At 43.5% G+C, this 17766-nt stretch overlaps 1 protein-coding gene across 1 annotated transcript; it reads right to left on the reverse strand.

The window, feature by feature from the left end:
- Positions 1 to 1539: 1539 nt before the first annotated feature.
- Positions 1540 to 9051, reverse strand: Tmem18 (transmembrane protein 18). The gene is made up of 5 exons (XM_052745715.1): positions 9012 to 9051; positions 7908 to 8028; positions 6261 to 6315; positions 4792 to 4885; positions 1540 to 4707 (listed from the first exon to the last, which is right to left on the reverse strand). The coding sequence occupies exons 1-5, from the start codon at positions 9012 to 9014 to the stop codon at positions 4612 to 4614; spliced, it is 369 nt and encodes a 122-aa protein (XP_052601675.1). The 5' UTR covers positions 9015 to 9051; the 3' UTR covers positions 1540 to 4611.
- Positions 9052 to 17766: the final 8715 nt, after the last annotated feature.

The raw sequence follows: 17766 nt of genomic DNA on the forward strand, positions 1-17766 counted from the left end.
GGACTACCAACCCCCTTTCCTCTGAACAACAGCATGTCTTACCTTCAGGTCTGGCCCTGGATACCTTTTCCGCTAGTCTCTAACAGCCTCACTGGTCCCTCCCACCAACCTATGCTCCTCCACATCTGCTTCATGCTTTTGTTGTCCACTAAGAAACACTTGATCTTTTTCCAGAACACATAGAACCCCACTACCCCATTCATGTCTGCATCAGAAGCAACATCATATCTGTGGTTTTAAGTCCCTGCCAACTACCTCATGACTTTTTTCCTTTTCCTTCTCAGCCTGCTCAAGCCAGAACAGCCTGAACGCAGGCTACAACACAGGCCATGCTTTTGTCCTAAACAGCCCTGTCATGGGCATCCGTGTCAGTCAGGATTGCCAGTCTTTCCAGGTTTCAGGGACTTGCGGCCCCTCGGTTCGGAAATTGGCTTCACATAGGCTGCCTGTACCTTGTCCCAACCCTACATGGTCCCACCATTTTCTCCCTTCAGGAACTGCTTAAATTACAATATACTGCTAAGAGCCTCCTGCACCACTTGCTCTCTCCAGAGCACTTCCAGTACTCAACTTGGCTTCCATGTGCTTGGATTCCTGCAACTTTGGACAGAAAATGTTCAAGGGGAAAACTACATCTATGAAGAACATGAATGGCTACTTCTAAAAATTATCATTCCTGAAAAAGTATAGCAATGACTTGCATAGTGTTTTTATTGTATTGGATATTTTAAGTCATCTAAAGATTAAACTATATGAGTATGTGTGTGAGTTCTGTGCAGATGTTATACCATTTTAGGTAGAGACTTGGGCACTTGAGGATTTTGGTATCTGAAAGGGATTCTGGACTCAGTTCCTTGTGGGTACCAAAGAATGACTGCATAAACTTGACTATCTGAAAACACTGTCTCCAATGACTGGTTCATAATATCCACTTTGACAGTCTCTGGCACTTAGATGCCCATTCCTTATCTGCCATATGAATCAGTGGATGTGGGACAGGCACCCCCTGACCACAGCTGACCCCAGTAAATATTCATAAAGGATAGGCTGGTTGGCAGAATGTCATATGACCCAACATTCCACTTAAGGTACCCAGGAGGCTCCTCTGTGAGTGTCCTTACCCAAGGAAAGTCATCAGTTTTGGCCCTCAGGAATGGAGTCAGTTGTGTGCCAGACTCCAATATTTGCTGAAGAATGTTGAAGCTTTGTTCTGAATCTTAGCAGGCCTATGAACACTTCATGTCCACAGGGATGTGTTGTGAAGAGAGAAGAGGATCACAGTCCCTCGCCACTGCATTTCTCATAGGATGTTAATAACAGACCCACATATGGTTTTCTTATTTACACATCTCCATACTGACTTTCCTCTACTGATGCTGACATCATTGCATTTCCAGCAGCATGAGAAACACAGGCAGAGACCAAGAAACCAGCCCTACAGAGAAACCTGGCTCAAGGTTAGATTCAACACATACACACACACACACACACACACACACACACACACACACACACACACACCAGGGAAAGCACACTGCATATTATCAAACATATTTTATTGTATAGTAATGCGCAGTAATCAACAAACATAAGGTTTAATAGGTAGAATGTGTAAAATGGTTATCACAGGCCTTTGCTTTCCATAACTACTCAGTAAAAGAATATTTCCTTATGTCTCTCAGATTGCCTGAGAACCTTGCAGTACAGAAGTGTGAACACAGCACTGGTCAAATCTGTAAAATCCTCAGAGCTGCACTGACAAACCCAATTGCTTGTTCATAATTCTGGCTTGCAGGGTTTTCCTTAATATAAGGACAATATTACGACAATTCCTCAAAGTATAATTTTAGCCACTGAGTGTGAGTTTCATAAAATACAAAACATTTGTTTATGTGTTATGTGTGTACCAATATTCATGCAAGTGTGAAAGCTAGAGAACCACCTCAGGTGTTGCTCCTCAGGAATGCCTACTATGTTTTTTTTTTTAAACATCTACTTGTGTGTGTGTGTGTGTGTGTGTGTGTGTGTGTGTGTGTGTGTGTGTGTACAGTCAGAGGACATCCTGTAGGAGTTGGTTCTTTCCTTTCAGCAAGTGGGTTTTCCAGGAACTGAACTTGGACTGTACTGCTTAGCAGCAACCACCTCTACTCACTGAGCTATCCTGTAAGTTCCCATCTCATTTTTGAGACAGTCTCTGGCCTAGAGCTAGCCAAGTAGGCTGGCTGGTTAGGGAACTCTAGACATCTGTCTATTTCCACATCTCCAGCACTGGGATTATAATTTGTGCACAAATTTTAAGTGAGTTAAAACTTAGGTCTTCATGCTTAAAAGGAAAGTACTAACTGAGCCATCTCTCCAACCCAAAATATTCCTTTTTTTTAAAAAAAGTAAAGCACATGTGCATCCACAACCACATATGCAGACACAAGGCACAAAAGCCTAAAAGTCAAGGTCATAGATATTAATAGTATTAATATCATAGTTATTATAGTATTAATATCAACACATGGCGAAGTAAACAATACCTTTGTACTATTTTATCAGAGAAAAATAGATTAAGTTGGATGGTTCCAAATACAGGCAGTCCAAACAATGTGTGATTGGTAAGTGTTGTCTTAAAATGTACAGAATCCACAAGTGCCCTAGTTCCTCTCTAGTCTCTCCAACACCCATGAAGCTGCCCTGGACAAAGCCAGAACTCAGGCTACTCAACCCCTCTCTGACCCATTTTGCACAAGCTTTGGACACAAAGGTCAAGGGGAACAGATCTGGTTGGTGAGTTCTAGACCTATTTGACACTCTCCTGCTTCAGATTTATCTAACCAAATATAATTGACCAATTTGTTCTTATTTTCTGTGAAACTAATCAATGTTATTGTGAATGCCTTTGTAACCATAAAAATGATTGAACAACCTGAACCAGTAATTTTCAGAATCACACAATTAGATATACCCTTAGATGCAATGTCCATGACTTAACAGTGTGATTTTAAATTTAAAACTGACTTACTATACTATGCTATTTCCTTTGGTACTTTAGTTTAATGTAAAAATGGAACAAATCAAGAAATGAGAACACAATTTAGGTTAAGTGCTGCAGTGGCTTCATGAAGGAGCCACAAACTCACACCTTAGGATTATCAGATTCACAATTCAGTCAGTAGGCTTTCTACTAAGAGTTCATAAACATTTAAAACTGAGTATCTGGATTTAAGAACATAACTGTAATCTATCGAACTGTCTACTTTTAACCTTTTAAATACTTTTATCTAGATTTTTACTTTAGAACTTTGAAGAATGTTTCATTTAGGAAGGAAAAAACTCCTATTAAATAAAGAAAATACAAATTATTTCTTTAAACTAAAGCTAAGAGTCTACAGAATTCCCAGTATTAAATACTGTTTCTGAGTCTCCAGTCATTTGCAATTTCTGGAGATTTATTGCTCCAGATTCCATAAACACTAAGGATATCTGAGAAAACAGAAGAGAAGCTATAAGCCCTTCTCTGTGCTCGACAAACCCCAGCATGTGACACTCAGGAAGAACTGGTCTGCACTTGTCACAGTCTGTGTAGAAACAACTAAGTCATTCACCGAGTATGCAAGTATTTATAATTTTGTACCCAGAAAAAACAAAACCAAATGGTTCATTTGACATACTATTTTCCATGGAGTCTTGACTTTACAGCTCCCATTCTAGATTAGTATTTTTAAACAAAACATTTTCAGTGGCATAGTCCCAACTCGATTCTTTAGAGGCTTAGCTTCATGGGAACTGATATACTGCATTCTTTTCCAAACCTGTCCCACAGTTCCCTCAGCCAGGGTACTGCTGACATTATATACAGAACAATATTCCATGATGGGGCTGTCCTGTGCTCTGTAGTCTCTACCCAACAGACACCAGTACCATGTCCAGCATCCTAGTCTCTACCCAACAGACACCAGTACCATGCCCATCTGTGGTGACAAATGTCATCAAAGTCTCTCTCTCTCTCTCTCTCTCTCTCTCTCTCTCTCTCTCTCTCTCTCTCTCTCTCTCTGGTTTTTCGAGGCAGGGTTTCTCTGTGTAGCTTTGTGCCTCTCCTGGAACTCATTCTGTAGCCCAGGATGGCCTTGAACTCACAGAGATCCACCTGGCTCTGCCTGCCAAATGCTGGGATTAAAGGTGTGAGCCACCACTGCCCAGTTTCAAAATAACTCTTAACTGAGAGCGACCACTACAGGGTAGAAACAGGAGAGTGAGTAGGTAGTGGTGCCACAGCAGGATGGCGCTGTTTATTTTTGTTTCCACACTCAAAATTGAGTGAACTCTAGTTATATAATGAGGTCTACCAGCAAACTGTGAAAAGCTGTGCAAGTTTCTTCCTGTGGCTAAACCAGAAAGCTCCCACCATGCAAATGTGGGTCCACATTCAACATACATTAAGGTGACATCGTTAGCTCTTTTAAGAAACAGCTTTAGTGAGGCCTCCATCTTTGTGGGTGTAAAATATAAGAACCATTTTCCAAACCATGAGTCAGGTGACAGAGGACATCTGGGCCATGTGAAGCTTACAGCTGGAAACAACCAAGTTGTAGGAAAAACAAGGTCCACAGCAACAGTGAGGCATTATTCTTCTTTTCTTCTCCTTTTTCTCTCCTTTCTCTTTGCTTGCAAGCTCTTTAGGTCAGACATCACATTCAAAGTCTTCTGTATCCACATAATCTAAAATCATTTGAAGTCATTATTAAAACTGGAAAGCTTATGACTGAAGAAACCCAGGACATAAAAAATCTGTATCATACATACCACAATGACCATAGCATTGAACAGCAGTGGTGCTGAGAACACGATAGATATGAACATCCCCCGGGAATCAAAATACTGGTATTTTGCAAACAATCTGTTTTAGAAACAAACAAACAAAAATAATTATTGGACTTTCAGTCCTGGGAGGTAACAGAAGAACAGCAGTTAAGAGTCTGGGTTCACTGAAGAGTTTGCATCAATTGTATGTAACACAATGACTTAAACTCTCAAAACTGCACAGAAATAGGTCCAATGTTTCTCATAAATTACAGAGTAAGAGTTGCATTCCTGCTACAGCTACTTAAGAAAGTACTGTGTCTAGTACTTTCTGCTCCCAGCCATCTCAGTGAAGAATTGCCTTTCTGTGTAAGAGATTTGAAGGCTGCATGATTCCAACTTGCACAAGAGTAAAGAGCCAGGCAGCAGAAGGTAGCGGCTGTCTATGGGGATTTCTTTCTTGGTAATGTGGAAATATGCTAGATAGCTGTTTTCACTGACTCAGTAACAGTGACTGCAAAACCTGCTACATGAGCTACGGGTTACAGATTCACTCTTAAAGAACACCTACCTTCTGGAGAGAAGAAGTAGTTCAGATAGAATGCTAGTCTGACTTATCAAAACAAAGCAGGGAACATGGGAATCTATGGGCGGGGAAAGGTCAAGATCAGTCTCTGACCTGGAGAAGGGATCAACACAAATTTGAGGTGGCTGTGGGGTTAGCAGGAGGGGCTGCAGCAGAGGCCATGGGCATCAATACAGTTCTGTGCCTTTCTCTGAGTGATTAGGGACACATTGGAATGTCTGGAGTAATCTGCACTGAGACAGGAGATTCAGTTAAGACAACTTAGGTGCCAGGGTTGGGACTGGGAAAGCAGGGCGATGACTGTGGAGACTCTGGTACTGTCCAGGTATAGGGAGGCTGTTTCTAAGAGGAAAGGGGAGAGGGCAGGGGAAAGGTCTCAAGGGCACCACTTACTCCCTAATAAATTCTGAATTCTGAAACTCAAATTACTTTATAATACTCCTAATACTTTCTCACAGATCATAACTTTATTGGCCAGCACCTTAAGAGCTCATGTGGTGCATTTAACAGTTACACCATTCTTAAAATATCTCACTGTTTTATAAGCCTCTAAGGTTTCCCTGACCATAAGGAGTTATCCCAAAAGTGGTAGTGGGATTTTTGTTTTAGTTTCAATGAGGAGCTTTTGACTATTCTCTTGACTATTTATTTTTATTAATAAAATAAAATTATTAGTCTTCAGTTAACAACAGCAAAAATATTTAACTGCCTGTTTCTTAAGGCCTAAACCTATATGTACAGGGTGCTCAATATTTATGTGGCCACAATTCCTGACATCCTCAATTTCCCTATAAGTTTCATGCTTTCTTTACAAAGCTCCAGATGATAATACTACTGCAGAAGGAAACTCTAAGACCTAATCAAGAGCACGAAAAGCTGACTTTACCTCCAATTCATTGCAGCCACTTCATTGATATACTCAGCACAATAGACTAACCCTACTAAGAAAAGATAGAAATTATATTAGAATTTCATCACCAATCACAATCATTATAAAACAAAATAATATATTTTTTACATATAGCAACAGAACACCAAAAAATTTGCCAAGAAATGCAATTTCCATTTTAGCTTTGATGGAGTAAGAACTATGAAAGTGTGATGTTATAGAATATGCCCATTTAATGGAAATCAGAAAAAGATCAACACGTGTAAGATGCCAAGGGTCTTAGTGAAAATCCGATGAAGCTGTTCTGCACTGGCAGGACCACCAAAATCCAGGTGGAAAGCTCAGTTTCAGAGCCTCAGCATTTATGAAAATGAAGGAAATAAATCTGATGTTTTTATGTTGCTTGAGATTTTAATGAGCCATAAAGCATATAAGGCATATAGAGCAGTGTCTGTAGTTTGTTCCACCTTTCAAGGCAGTCCCCTCAAGCCCTCTTGTCTGCTCATACCTGGTGCCTCTACACTGCCTGCAGAAACTCTTACCAGGCTCTGAAGCATATTCCACTGCACCCCTCAGTTCAGTTCTCATCAAAATGATCATACAGCTGGTAACAGCACAACTGTAATACATCTAAAGCTATTTACTGAATGTGGGTGTCCCCAAGGAAGTTGCATTAAGCTTAGAAGTCTATTTTGCTCAACAATGTAACCCCAACATTTCTCAGGAAAAGAATTTCAAATAAAGAAGGGACATCATTTCTGTAATGTGAATATTCAGCACTTCACTCATTTTTCTAAGATAGCTACTTGATCATATGTCCTACCTCGCACAGTCAACTGATTCAATTAGTCTAAAGTCAGTTTTTTCCATTTACCAAGCAAAACCTCCTCCTCCTTCCACTGTCCACAAAAGTCAAGTATTTATACTTGTAATTACTCAGCCTTGGAACCACTTAGCTCCTGTAGACTGTGGTGTCTGGCCTATGATCCAGCTTCCCACCCATCTTCAACCCTATATTTGAGGGGCTCTGCCCACTTGTCTGCATTTGGGGCAGACCTCATGCCTGGGCCAGCCAGATATTACTGATATTTTCTTACTGACATTTTACTAAGTATCCTTTTGACCTGTCTGAGGGGCCTAATATATTAATTGTCCACATTTGGCCAAGTACCATGATGTTCATTGTGTGTCCTGGCTTCTGTGTAATCTTCCTCAATTCTGTAAACCTAATCCCTTCCCACAATTTCTAAAGCCATCATCTTTAAAACTGACTTGAAATATATTTTATGTAGAGAATGTCGTTTAATCTGTAGTCTAATTTCCAGAGTATGCAGTGTGGGACTAAGCCTAGTGAGAAAAACAACTGCATGAAAGACATGCCATCCAGGACTGAACTCAAGCAGGAAATTATCTGTGTAAGAGTCAGCATAACAGAATCAAAATCTTAGTACATAGGATGTTCCACATCCTTCCTGGCCATCCTGAAGCAAAAGGAAGACCCCCTTTCAAGTTTAATGTCCAAGCCTACTTCATGATTTCCATACAGATGGAAGGCGCTGGGAGCCCTGTGAAAACATAACACAAACAAACCCAGGACAATATCACAGCAGTCAAAGCACAGGGATAAGGTTTTCTCCTACTCACCTAAGCACAGGAAGTGTCCAATCTGTAGTTTATACCTCTGTGATGAGAAGCATGTGAGAAGTAGGCACAGCAGGTGGAAGGTGACAAGCCCTAGGAGCCACGGCTCTGTCCAGTCAGTCTCCTGTGAGGACAGTTAGTACACTGTTAGACACTTGGGGGTGGGGAGTAGGTATGTCTGCAAAACTGCTTTCCTGTGGGTAACGGGAATTACTGGTCCCTTCCCCTGAGTTTTGCCTCCCAGACATGTGGAAGAAAGAAGAACAAGAGAGGGGAAACAACAATGCTTCAATTGCAAACACATCCACAGATTTCATATAAAGATTTTAAAGTCTGAGCACACAGAATGGAAACCATCGCCCACTTGCCTCTTTTGACTGGTGAATACAATTCTTTTTCAGCTGGGTGAAATCTAAAGGCTTATTATCTAAACTAACAAGCTGAGTAAAGTCAAGTTGATCTATTCAAGAGGATGTACTAGGGGCATGTGAAGCTGCCTAAGGGAAGGTCTTCACATCAAGGCCTGGAATGAGAGACATCCTAACATGAAGGTAGGTAGCGCTTCATCAGTTCTCCGGGGCCTTACGGATGATCAGTGTCATACTCCAGGGCCCAAATCTTTCTGACTGTCCCCACTTGATACTTGGTTCCTAGCCCAGTCTTCTTAGCACTTCCCCACGCTAGCTCTGGAGCGTGGAGGCCAAAAGCTCTTCAGGACTGCTTGGAGTCCAGTGCCCTTAATGGGTACCGCATGTGTCTTCTGTGCCACACCAGAAGGGCAGCACACTGAGAGTCCTGCCCAGAGCCTGCTAGAGAAAGCAATGTATGCTGACGCTGCCAAGACCCACCCGGGTAGGCACATCGGTGCTGGGACCCAGGGGACTGCCTGTTGCGCATCGGGGTCTCCTCCAGCCAGCGGAGCCCACGGTGGGCACATGCTGGGGACCCAGGGGGACTGCCGGTGCGCACCCCGGGATCTGCCCGATCCAGCGGAGCCACAGCGCGGCTTCAGGATACAGCCTGCCCGCGCCTGCGCAGTCCCACACAAGAACTAGCGAATCCCCACCACGCGCCAGCGCCGTCCAGTCTCCAGAGCCTGCGAGTTACCATGATCACCGCGGGGATGCTGACCGGGAAGGCTTCTGACCGAGAAACGGCGAGGGCATCACGCCGGGGGATACCAACAACCCTGAAGAAGTCCGCGGCTTCCGACAGCCAGAGAAGTCGCCTAGTCTCGCGAGATCTACAGGTAGGAACCTGGAATTTAGCTCTTCTCGCGAGAGTTTTTTTTTTTTTTTTTAAAGAGGTCCAACTTTCATTATTACATTAATGGAGTTCTGTAAGAAGTGTAAAAGTGCTTGCCTAGTTCTCTTTCTCCCAAACTCCTGAGGGTGGCTTGGTTCCACAGACACAGCCAGCGGCTGGGCCCAGAGAGTCCGACCCTTGCAACACAGTCCGGGAATGAACTGGCAAATTGGCGCACTTTTTACAACCGAGGACGGACCCAGCTTTCTCCCTCACAGACCTGGGGTGAAAACGGCGTTGGCTCCGCAGAAGCGGGATCATCTCGGGCATCTGCACTCCACACCTGGAAAGGACCACGGCCCACCTCCACACAAACCCGAGATAAATACAGCATGCTTCTCAGAGACCTGGGGTGGACATGTCAGTCCCCCAGAATCGGGATGAGCTCAGCGTCCACATCACGGCCCCGGGACAGATGCAACGTCCTCGGTACAGACTCGGCTTCCGTGCTTCACGTACCCAGATGAATACGGTGCCCTGTCTCTCCCACAGACCCAGGCTGAGTACTGCGTCTGTGCTTCCCACAGAGCCGGAATGACTTACCCCACAGAGTCGTGGTGGACGACATGGCATGGGCACCCTAAAGACTCAGGATGAATACAGTATCAGGTCCCACAAACGCTGGATAGACATACATATGGACCTACAGTTCACATGGTTCTTCCTCAGAGAAATGGGATGCCAGTGGTGTCTGTGCCACAGACACGAAGTAGACACGACTTCGGCCCTACAGGCCAGGAATGGACGTGGTGTCCATGCCTCACAGACCTAGGATGAATGTGGCATTTTTCTTCGGAGATCTAGGACAGATATTTCACCTTCAGCAGAGACCTGGGGTGTGCACGGCATTTGGACCCTACAGACTTGGGGTGAACAGGTTACTTCCACCCCACAGATACAGGATTTATCTAGCTCCCTAGATCTGAATGGACATAGAATTCTTGCCTTACATACCTAGAATGGACACTGTCCTCTCTGCATACCTAGGTGAACACGGTGACCCATCCCACAGATCCTGGATGGACACAGATTCCTGGTCCCACACACCTAGGCTGAACACAGGATCTGAGCCACAGACCCAACATGGACGCTGACTAAAGGCATCTCCACACACGCCGCCCCCCCCCCCCCCCCCCCCCCCCCCCCCCCGCATCCTACAAACTAGAGATGGACATTGTGCCCATATGGCATAGTGAAGCATCCCTACCCAGTGCATATGGGTAGTGCATCCACAGATGTAGGATGGACACAGTAGTCATCTCATCGACCCAAGACTGTGGTGACTCCCGTGCAAGCTTTACAGCAGGCAGGGAAAATATGCTCTGAGTGAGGATGAATGAATGAGGAGGAATGAAACTCAGCTTAGACCGATTTTGTTGTAACCAGTGCTGGACCAGGACTTCTAGAGTCTGGCCTAGATCATTTTACTTTTGCCATATTTAACCATAGCACAATCTTGGGGGAAAATATTCAAATAATAATTAAACTCAGTTCCAAGTGCACAATTTAAGACATGTTTACACTGAAATTCTTTACAAAGTACATCTGACTTCATTCACAAGAATGAGTACTGTTGACTCAGAGATGGTGGCAGGCCCATGAACATGGACTGGCAATGGATTGTTTAGTGGTTTTAATACTGTTAAGCACACTTAGCTCATGCATGAAGTTCTCCTAACTGCCTGTGTAAACAAATGAGGACTCAGAAGTGTTAAGTCTGTATGTTATGACATCTGCACATGCACCTTGTTATACAATCTGTACTTGCTCTTCACTTAATGGTGTGAAGTGAACAATGATGTCATAACCCATCTCCACTGGTCTGAACACTGACAGTCATAGCCTATCTCCTTCACTTGGTTGTGGAATGGACTCTGATGCAGTGGTCCAATATCCTTCACCCCATTTAGCAACTACCTACCTGTCTTCCTCCTTTCTCCCAGAGACATTCCCAGGCTGTCACTGTTGCCTCCCCCTGTCCTTTTCAGACTTGGGCTACTCTCTGTTTCTCAGGTACATGTCCTCCCCCATCTTTACCAAGGGAAGAAAGAAAGGGGGGGAAAGAAGTCTCAAGGCCATCTGAGTGTGACTTAAAGTTCTGCTTTAAGGAGCACAGGATGTTTGCACCCTGCCAGGATAAGGGGTCTCCCCATTCAGCTTTACCATCATTTGCTTAAAGTTAATGTGCCAGGCTGGAGTTTTCTTGTTGGTCTGAGGGCTAATTATTCCTGATGGTTTTGTGAACTGACTTCAGTGAAGATATGAAACAAGGAGTAACTGCAGTTGCTTTGCCGTCATGTTGGGGCCCAGCCATGAAGATCAATTTGCAATTAAGGAAATAAAAGCAAGTGTTTACATGTGACTGAATTCCTAGGCTAAGGAAATCCTGCCATAGGTACACATTGCTAAGCAAAGTAATTGCTTTCTGGAGGACCTAGCCCAAACTCCTCCCAGGCAGCGCATGAGGAGTCTTTTTTCTAGATACCTGAAGTCTACAGATTCGTTGTCTGATTGCATCTCTTTTCTGTCCTTGTACGATGCTCCTGCCACAGGCTTCTGTCCCACAGACAATTCTGTATACCACAACTAGATATCTTTTAACAAGACAAGATTTTTTTAAAAAGTGCTTTGCTTGAACATTTCACAGGTGTCCACTGCTCTTGAGGCCTCTTGACCCTTCTGTGGTCTGGTCCTGCAGAATCTCCAACCATGAAGCTTTCCTTTCCACGGCCTTTCTTCTTTTCTCAGCACCGTTCAGTTTTGTTCCCTAGCCCTGTGTCTCATGTTGTGGTGTCCTTGCAGTCATCCAGAACTTGGCTGGCTTTCTCAGCTGCTCTCGTTTACTTTCTCAGCCTCTTCATTTGTTTTCTTGGTTCACTGGGCTGCTCTAACAAGGTACCAGCAAGTCTGGTGGAAATTTGGAGGGAAAGAAGGGTCCCTGTTCCTGGAGGTCAGTGTTCCAGGCTGATGAATGGGTCCAGCTCCTGAGGGCCCTGGTACACTCACTCCAAGACATGTTTAGCTTGCAGAGGCCTTCTTTCCTCTTTGGGTTTGGACCCAGCCTAACCTCCCACAATCTCATCTATACATAATCCCACCTGTAAGAACTGTAATTAGGCTACATTTTATCCTTATAGGTCCTGGCTAGCACTTCCTCATACCTGTTCAACCCAGGACATGGTTTAATGTCACCAGTGTTTTTACCCATATTGTTTATTTACTTCCTATTTGCCATGTGCTTATTTTATTGTTTATTAAATTATACACTGCTGTGGAATATTTGTTTAACCAGGCAAAGATGTGTTACATTTGTTTATGCTGCAGAATATTACTTAAACTGTGTAAAAGTGTGTTACTTTTGTTTATGCTGCAGTTGTTTAACGATATAAGGATGCATGTTTAATTATGTAAAGATGTGCAGCATCTGTTTCATTTTGCCTGACTAAGGCACCTGATTGGTCTGATAAAGAGCTGAACGGCCAATAGCTAGGCAGAGAAAGGATAGGCAGAGCTGGCAGGGCAGAGAGAATAAATAGGAGGAGAAGTCTAGGCTCAAAAGAGAGGGAAGAAGGCACGAATGAGGGACACATCCAGGGCAAGAAGCTAGGCAAATGCAGTGAGAGTAAGATACACAGAAGAAAGAAATGTAATAAGCCCCGAGCCAAAAGGTAGAATAAGAGAAACAGGTTAATTTAAGTTAAAAGAGCTAACCAGAAACATATCTAAACTAGGCTGAGCATTCAAACTAATAATAAGTCTCATGTCATGATTTGGGAGCTGGCTGGTGGCCTAAAAGAAAAAGCTTGGTACAATACACTTTTTTTCTTCCTTCCTTTGTTGGTTTGTTTCCTCCTCCTCCTCCTCCTCCTTTCTCTCTCTCTCTCTCTCTCTCTCTCTCTCTCTCTCTCTCTCTCTCTCTCTCGCTATGCAAGCCCAGGAGTAAAACCTATCCCAGTCTCCAGTGCGCCTTTGGTTCACAGTACACAGTAAACCTGTGTACATTCACCAAATAATTGAATGGATGAATGAATTCGTATGGGGATTAACATGATTTCAAAGCTTTGGGAGAAGATACCACTAAATATTTGTTTCTCTGTTCTTTATGTTTTAGATGAGAGCTATTAAGTTCTTTGAAGATTTTTCCTGTTTAATTAAGCTCTTGCTTCTTTATTAACTTTGATAATCAATATTTTCCTGGAAAATGTATATTTGTCTCACAGTTTCAAATATCTTGGCTGAAACTTTCCATTGCCTTCTGTTTATATTGTTAGATGAGTTTTAGGGTAAACCTGTAGCTCAGGGAGTCCTGATAGGCTATGCTCAGCCACTATCTTGATGTGCCAAGTAAGGAGATAAGTAATGATGAAAAATAGAGATAAGAATTTAATCATTTTAGCCACATTGGGAAGAGGACCATAGAGTTCAGTTTCCCTACATCTGTCTTCAGGACAATCAAAAGTAGGCTTAAGTAAAGGAATAATTATGGTAGATTGGCAAGAAATATTCATAATAAAGCAGTTTTTGTCAAGGACTGGAAGGGTTGATCATTATCTCAGTTCCACCAGGTGGTTAGAAGTCCTTATTGAAGCAGGATAGAAAGGGGGAAATTAAGGAGAATCCAGAAGGGAAAGGAGTCCTCTTACCCCAAAGTCTGAAGTGTCTCATCCATTGAGACCATGGAGGATGTCTACGTCTCCAGGCTTGTGACTGCACTGTTCAGGAAACACGCATGCCATCATCGTCATCCATGTTATGGTTACCCATGCCATGGTCAGAACCCACTTGTCACAAGAGAGCTATCACTACACTCCTACTCAGGGGCCATACTCTGAGCCATATTGGAGGGGTTAAACTCTCCCACTCTCACAACTGAATTTAGATTTCAGTTTTCTGAGAAAGGCAAAACAGGTATCTCTCCCACAAAGGGCCATTTATCCACAATACCCTTACATTCAGGGACAGGGGAGAGAACAAATGCAAGGCCTAAGTTAGGTCAGCTTCAGAATGTGTCAGGAACAAATCCAGCAGCCCCCTTCTGAGTTATGTCCAGACTGGCCCAAGCTTGTGCAAGTATGTCCAAAAATGATAATTAAAAGTATACTAGTGTAACTGCTGCTTGCTTAACCAATTATGTATGAAATGACCTAACTGTCCCGGAAACATCTCTTAGCGGTGCTTAAAAGGAGCCTGCACATTCCTCTCAGAATCATCACCATTTTGTACAGGTGAACGTCCCCGTATATGCTGTAATATTTGTAAATGATCTTTGCTTTTACGTACTATTTGAGTCCTTCAGTGTTTCCTTGGACCCTTACAATACATAAAAGCTTCTCAAGCCTTGCTTGCTATTTATTCCATGTATTGTGAATCCTCCTTGCACCAGAAGCTATTCTAACTTGTTCCTTGCTAGTGCACTACTGGCTAAATCTGCTGTGGTCCACACAGTTCCCAAGTAAATTTCGTGTTGTTACTGTCCTAGAGCTGCTCTAAGGCCATTTCAAGCCAGTACTACTGATGGCCTTGCCCTACAAGCTCTTACCTCTCAGCCAAGTGGTATCTCCAGGACTTGTGAAAAGCCAGATGAAGACCCTGAGATGTAAGTGAGAGCATATTGGGAAGTGTTCATAAGACTAAGAACACTTCTGTGTCTCTTCCAATGATTTGCTACCCAGTGTGCTTAGTTATGAGGATCAAGGAAGATACCATGCGTCTCCACCGCAATCTCTAGAGGTTGTCTTCTACTCACCGGCTTAGTACTCTCTCAGTCTTGTCGTGCAAGTGGGGCTTTGGAATGCTGTCTAGAGATTCCATCTCAGGGATGTCTTGGGAAGTTGTGCTCAGCAGATTCCAGAGGGCTAGGCACCCACTGCCTCTCAGTGCCTCCCTTGGATGACAGTCAGACCCCATAGAAGTGCTTCTGACCAATGCCAAATTATGATACTTCATCTCCACTGACTGGTATCTGGCCCAGTGACAGGCCAGATACCAGATACCAGTGACAGGCCAGTTACCAGTCATCTGCTGGAAATCTGATTCGGGGAAGATCCTAGTTCAATTCTTTGTGCTGATACACAGTATTTTGCCCTGACCTACAACCCAATTTTCCTTTAGTTTCAGCTACAAAATTTTAACAATGAAGTATTTGATCACACCACTCTTTTTAATTAAACTTTTCAAAGGAGAAATAAGAGATTGCAATTTCAGTGAACACATGACAAGACTGTTTAGGCAAGAGCTCCTGGAAAGACCATCATGTTAATATTGTCACCATGTTGCTTTTAGGAGCCCCGAAGATCACCTGTGTCTCCCGCAGGCCCTACCTCTTTGGTCATCTGATCACCAACGCTCTTTGGGCTTGGCATCTACCACTGGCATTAGGCCTCGTCCTTTGCTGGCACTGGCCTCCGTTTTTAGTTGAAACACTCAAAACAGCATTTTCCTTCTGTCTGTTGTTCAGTTGTGCACTTTGCTTCAACAAAATAGAAGGTGAACTGGCCTGTGTCCTAGCAACAAGAGGGATACCAAGAACGGAACATAGTTCACCTTAGGAGAAACCATGAGCCCCGAGTGAGAGGCACAGACCCCTCAGTCTTCTCCTGTGCCCCACTTGTCTCATTTCCTGAGATTGTACATTGCTTGTCTTAGGGATTATGTTCCAGTAACAGCATTGCCCCTCCTATGTTCTTACTACCCTTGTTCTTTTGTTTCACATTTCATCCATTCTTAGTTGTAGCTTTTCAATTTTGCTTACACACACACACACACACACACACACACACACACACAAACACACACAAACACACACACACACACCCTTGGTCAAAACATCTAGAAGTTCAAACTATGATTCTGTCTCTGTATTTGCAATAGTGTGCTTAAGATAACAATTGGTGTTATTCCTGCAAGAGGACCAGACTATTTGATTGCTCTTCCCGAAGCCAGACTCCTGATAGAGAACACTCTGGCTTTGCATGCAGGGCTGCCACATACTACTGGGCACTAGGTGGCAGCACCTGCCTTCCAACAAGCCAACATGCAGACTATCACACATTTCTACGATTAAGAAAAGTAGACTTTCCTTCTTCCTATTCTCATGTGGTCTTCATTTACCATGGTCTCCTATTCCTTGTTCTCCCTCTCTGTTCTTGATCCAGCTGGGATCTCCCGCTCCCCCAAGCTCTTTTTCCCTCGACCCTCGCAAGCAAAGTGCTAGAGAGGCCCACAGAAATCCATAAAGATACCGCCACAACAGACTGCTGGCAATGGTCGAGATACAGCTCAAACTGACCTACTCTGGTGATGGGACGGCCAAACACCCTAATTGTCATGCTAGAAACCCCATCCAACTACTGAGGGATCTGGATACAGAGATCCATGGTTAGGCCCCGGGTGGATCTCTGGGAGTCCAATTAGCGAGAATGAGGAGGGTTTATAGGAGCGAGAATTGTTGAGACCAAGGTTGGATAAAGCACAGGGACAAATAGCCAAACGAATGGAAACACATGAACTATGAACCAATGGCTGAGGGGTCACCAACTGGATCAGGCCCTCTGAGTGGGTGAGACAGTTGATTGGCTTGATCTGTTTGGGAGGCATCCAGGCAGTGGGACCGGGTCCTGTGCTCATTGCATGAGTTGGCTGTTTGAAACCTGGGGCCTATGCAGGATCGCTTGACTCGGCCTGGGAGGAGGGGACTGGACCTACCTGGACTGAGTCTACCAGTCCTCGGGGGAGGCTTTGCCGTGGAGGAGGTGGGAAGGGGAGGTGGGCTGGGGGGAAGGTAAGGGGGGCCGGAGTGGGGAGAACAAGGGAATCCGTGGCTGATATGTAGAACTGAATTGTATTGCAAAATAAAAATAAAAAATTAAAAAAAAGAAAAGTAGACTTTCATATGTTTAATTATTGAAGTGAAAGTTTTTAGTTTGCACCATTAAATATATTTATTGAGGATTATGGAATAGATAAACACAACATTATTTTACTCTTTTGTCATAGATCAACTTTAGAAAACTAGTCATTTAAAATGTGCTTGTGAGAAAAATTGGTTAATTGCAGATACAAGGTTATAGAGGAAAAAATCTAACAAATCTGACTGCATGCTGTCATCTTATATTTACAGTATTTTATTATGCTCCTATCTCAGTGCTCATGAAGGAATTCACATAAACACCAAGCAGGACATATCCCACAGTCTTAGTTTATTTATCTCTGTCTTTCTCAGTACGTATGAACCTTTCATATGGATTCACCAATCTTTGTCATTTATTTTCACACCCTCAGTACCTCTGACAGTATGGGTAAGACTGGACAAAAAATCAGATATGATAGTTCATTTAGTAATCAGCCCATGGAGAGGCTTTCACTTTTGTTTCTAGGACTATATCTAACCAGGCACACCTCTGTAAAACTGCCTCATATTAACAAATAGGCTCTTCCTTAAGAGAAAATGAGAAAGAATAGAAGGAACCACACAGTCACTGCCTTTTCTTGGGACAATGGAGTCAATACTGACACAAGGAGGAGATCCTCTTCCTGTCTCATTCCCTACTATCAAGTG

This window comes from Peromyscus californicus, unplaced genomic scaffold (genome assembly GCF_007827085.1).
Source record: "Peromyscus californicus insignis strain IS unplaced genomic scaffold, ASM782708v3 Scaffold_1__1_contigs__length_55948999, whole genome shotgun sequence".
In the NCBI taxonomy this organism is placed as follows: Eukaryota; Metazoa; Chordata; class Mammalia; order Rodentia; family Cricetidae; genus Peromyscus; species Peromyscus californicus.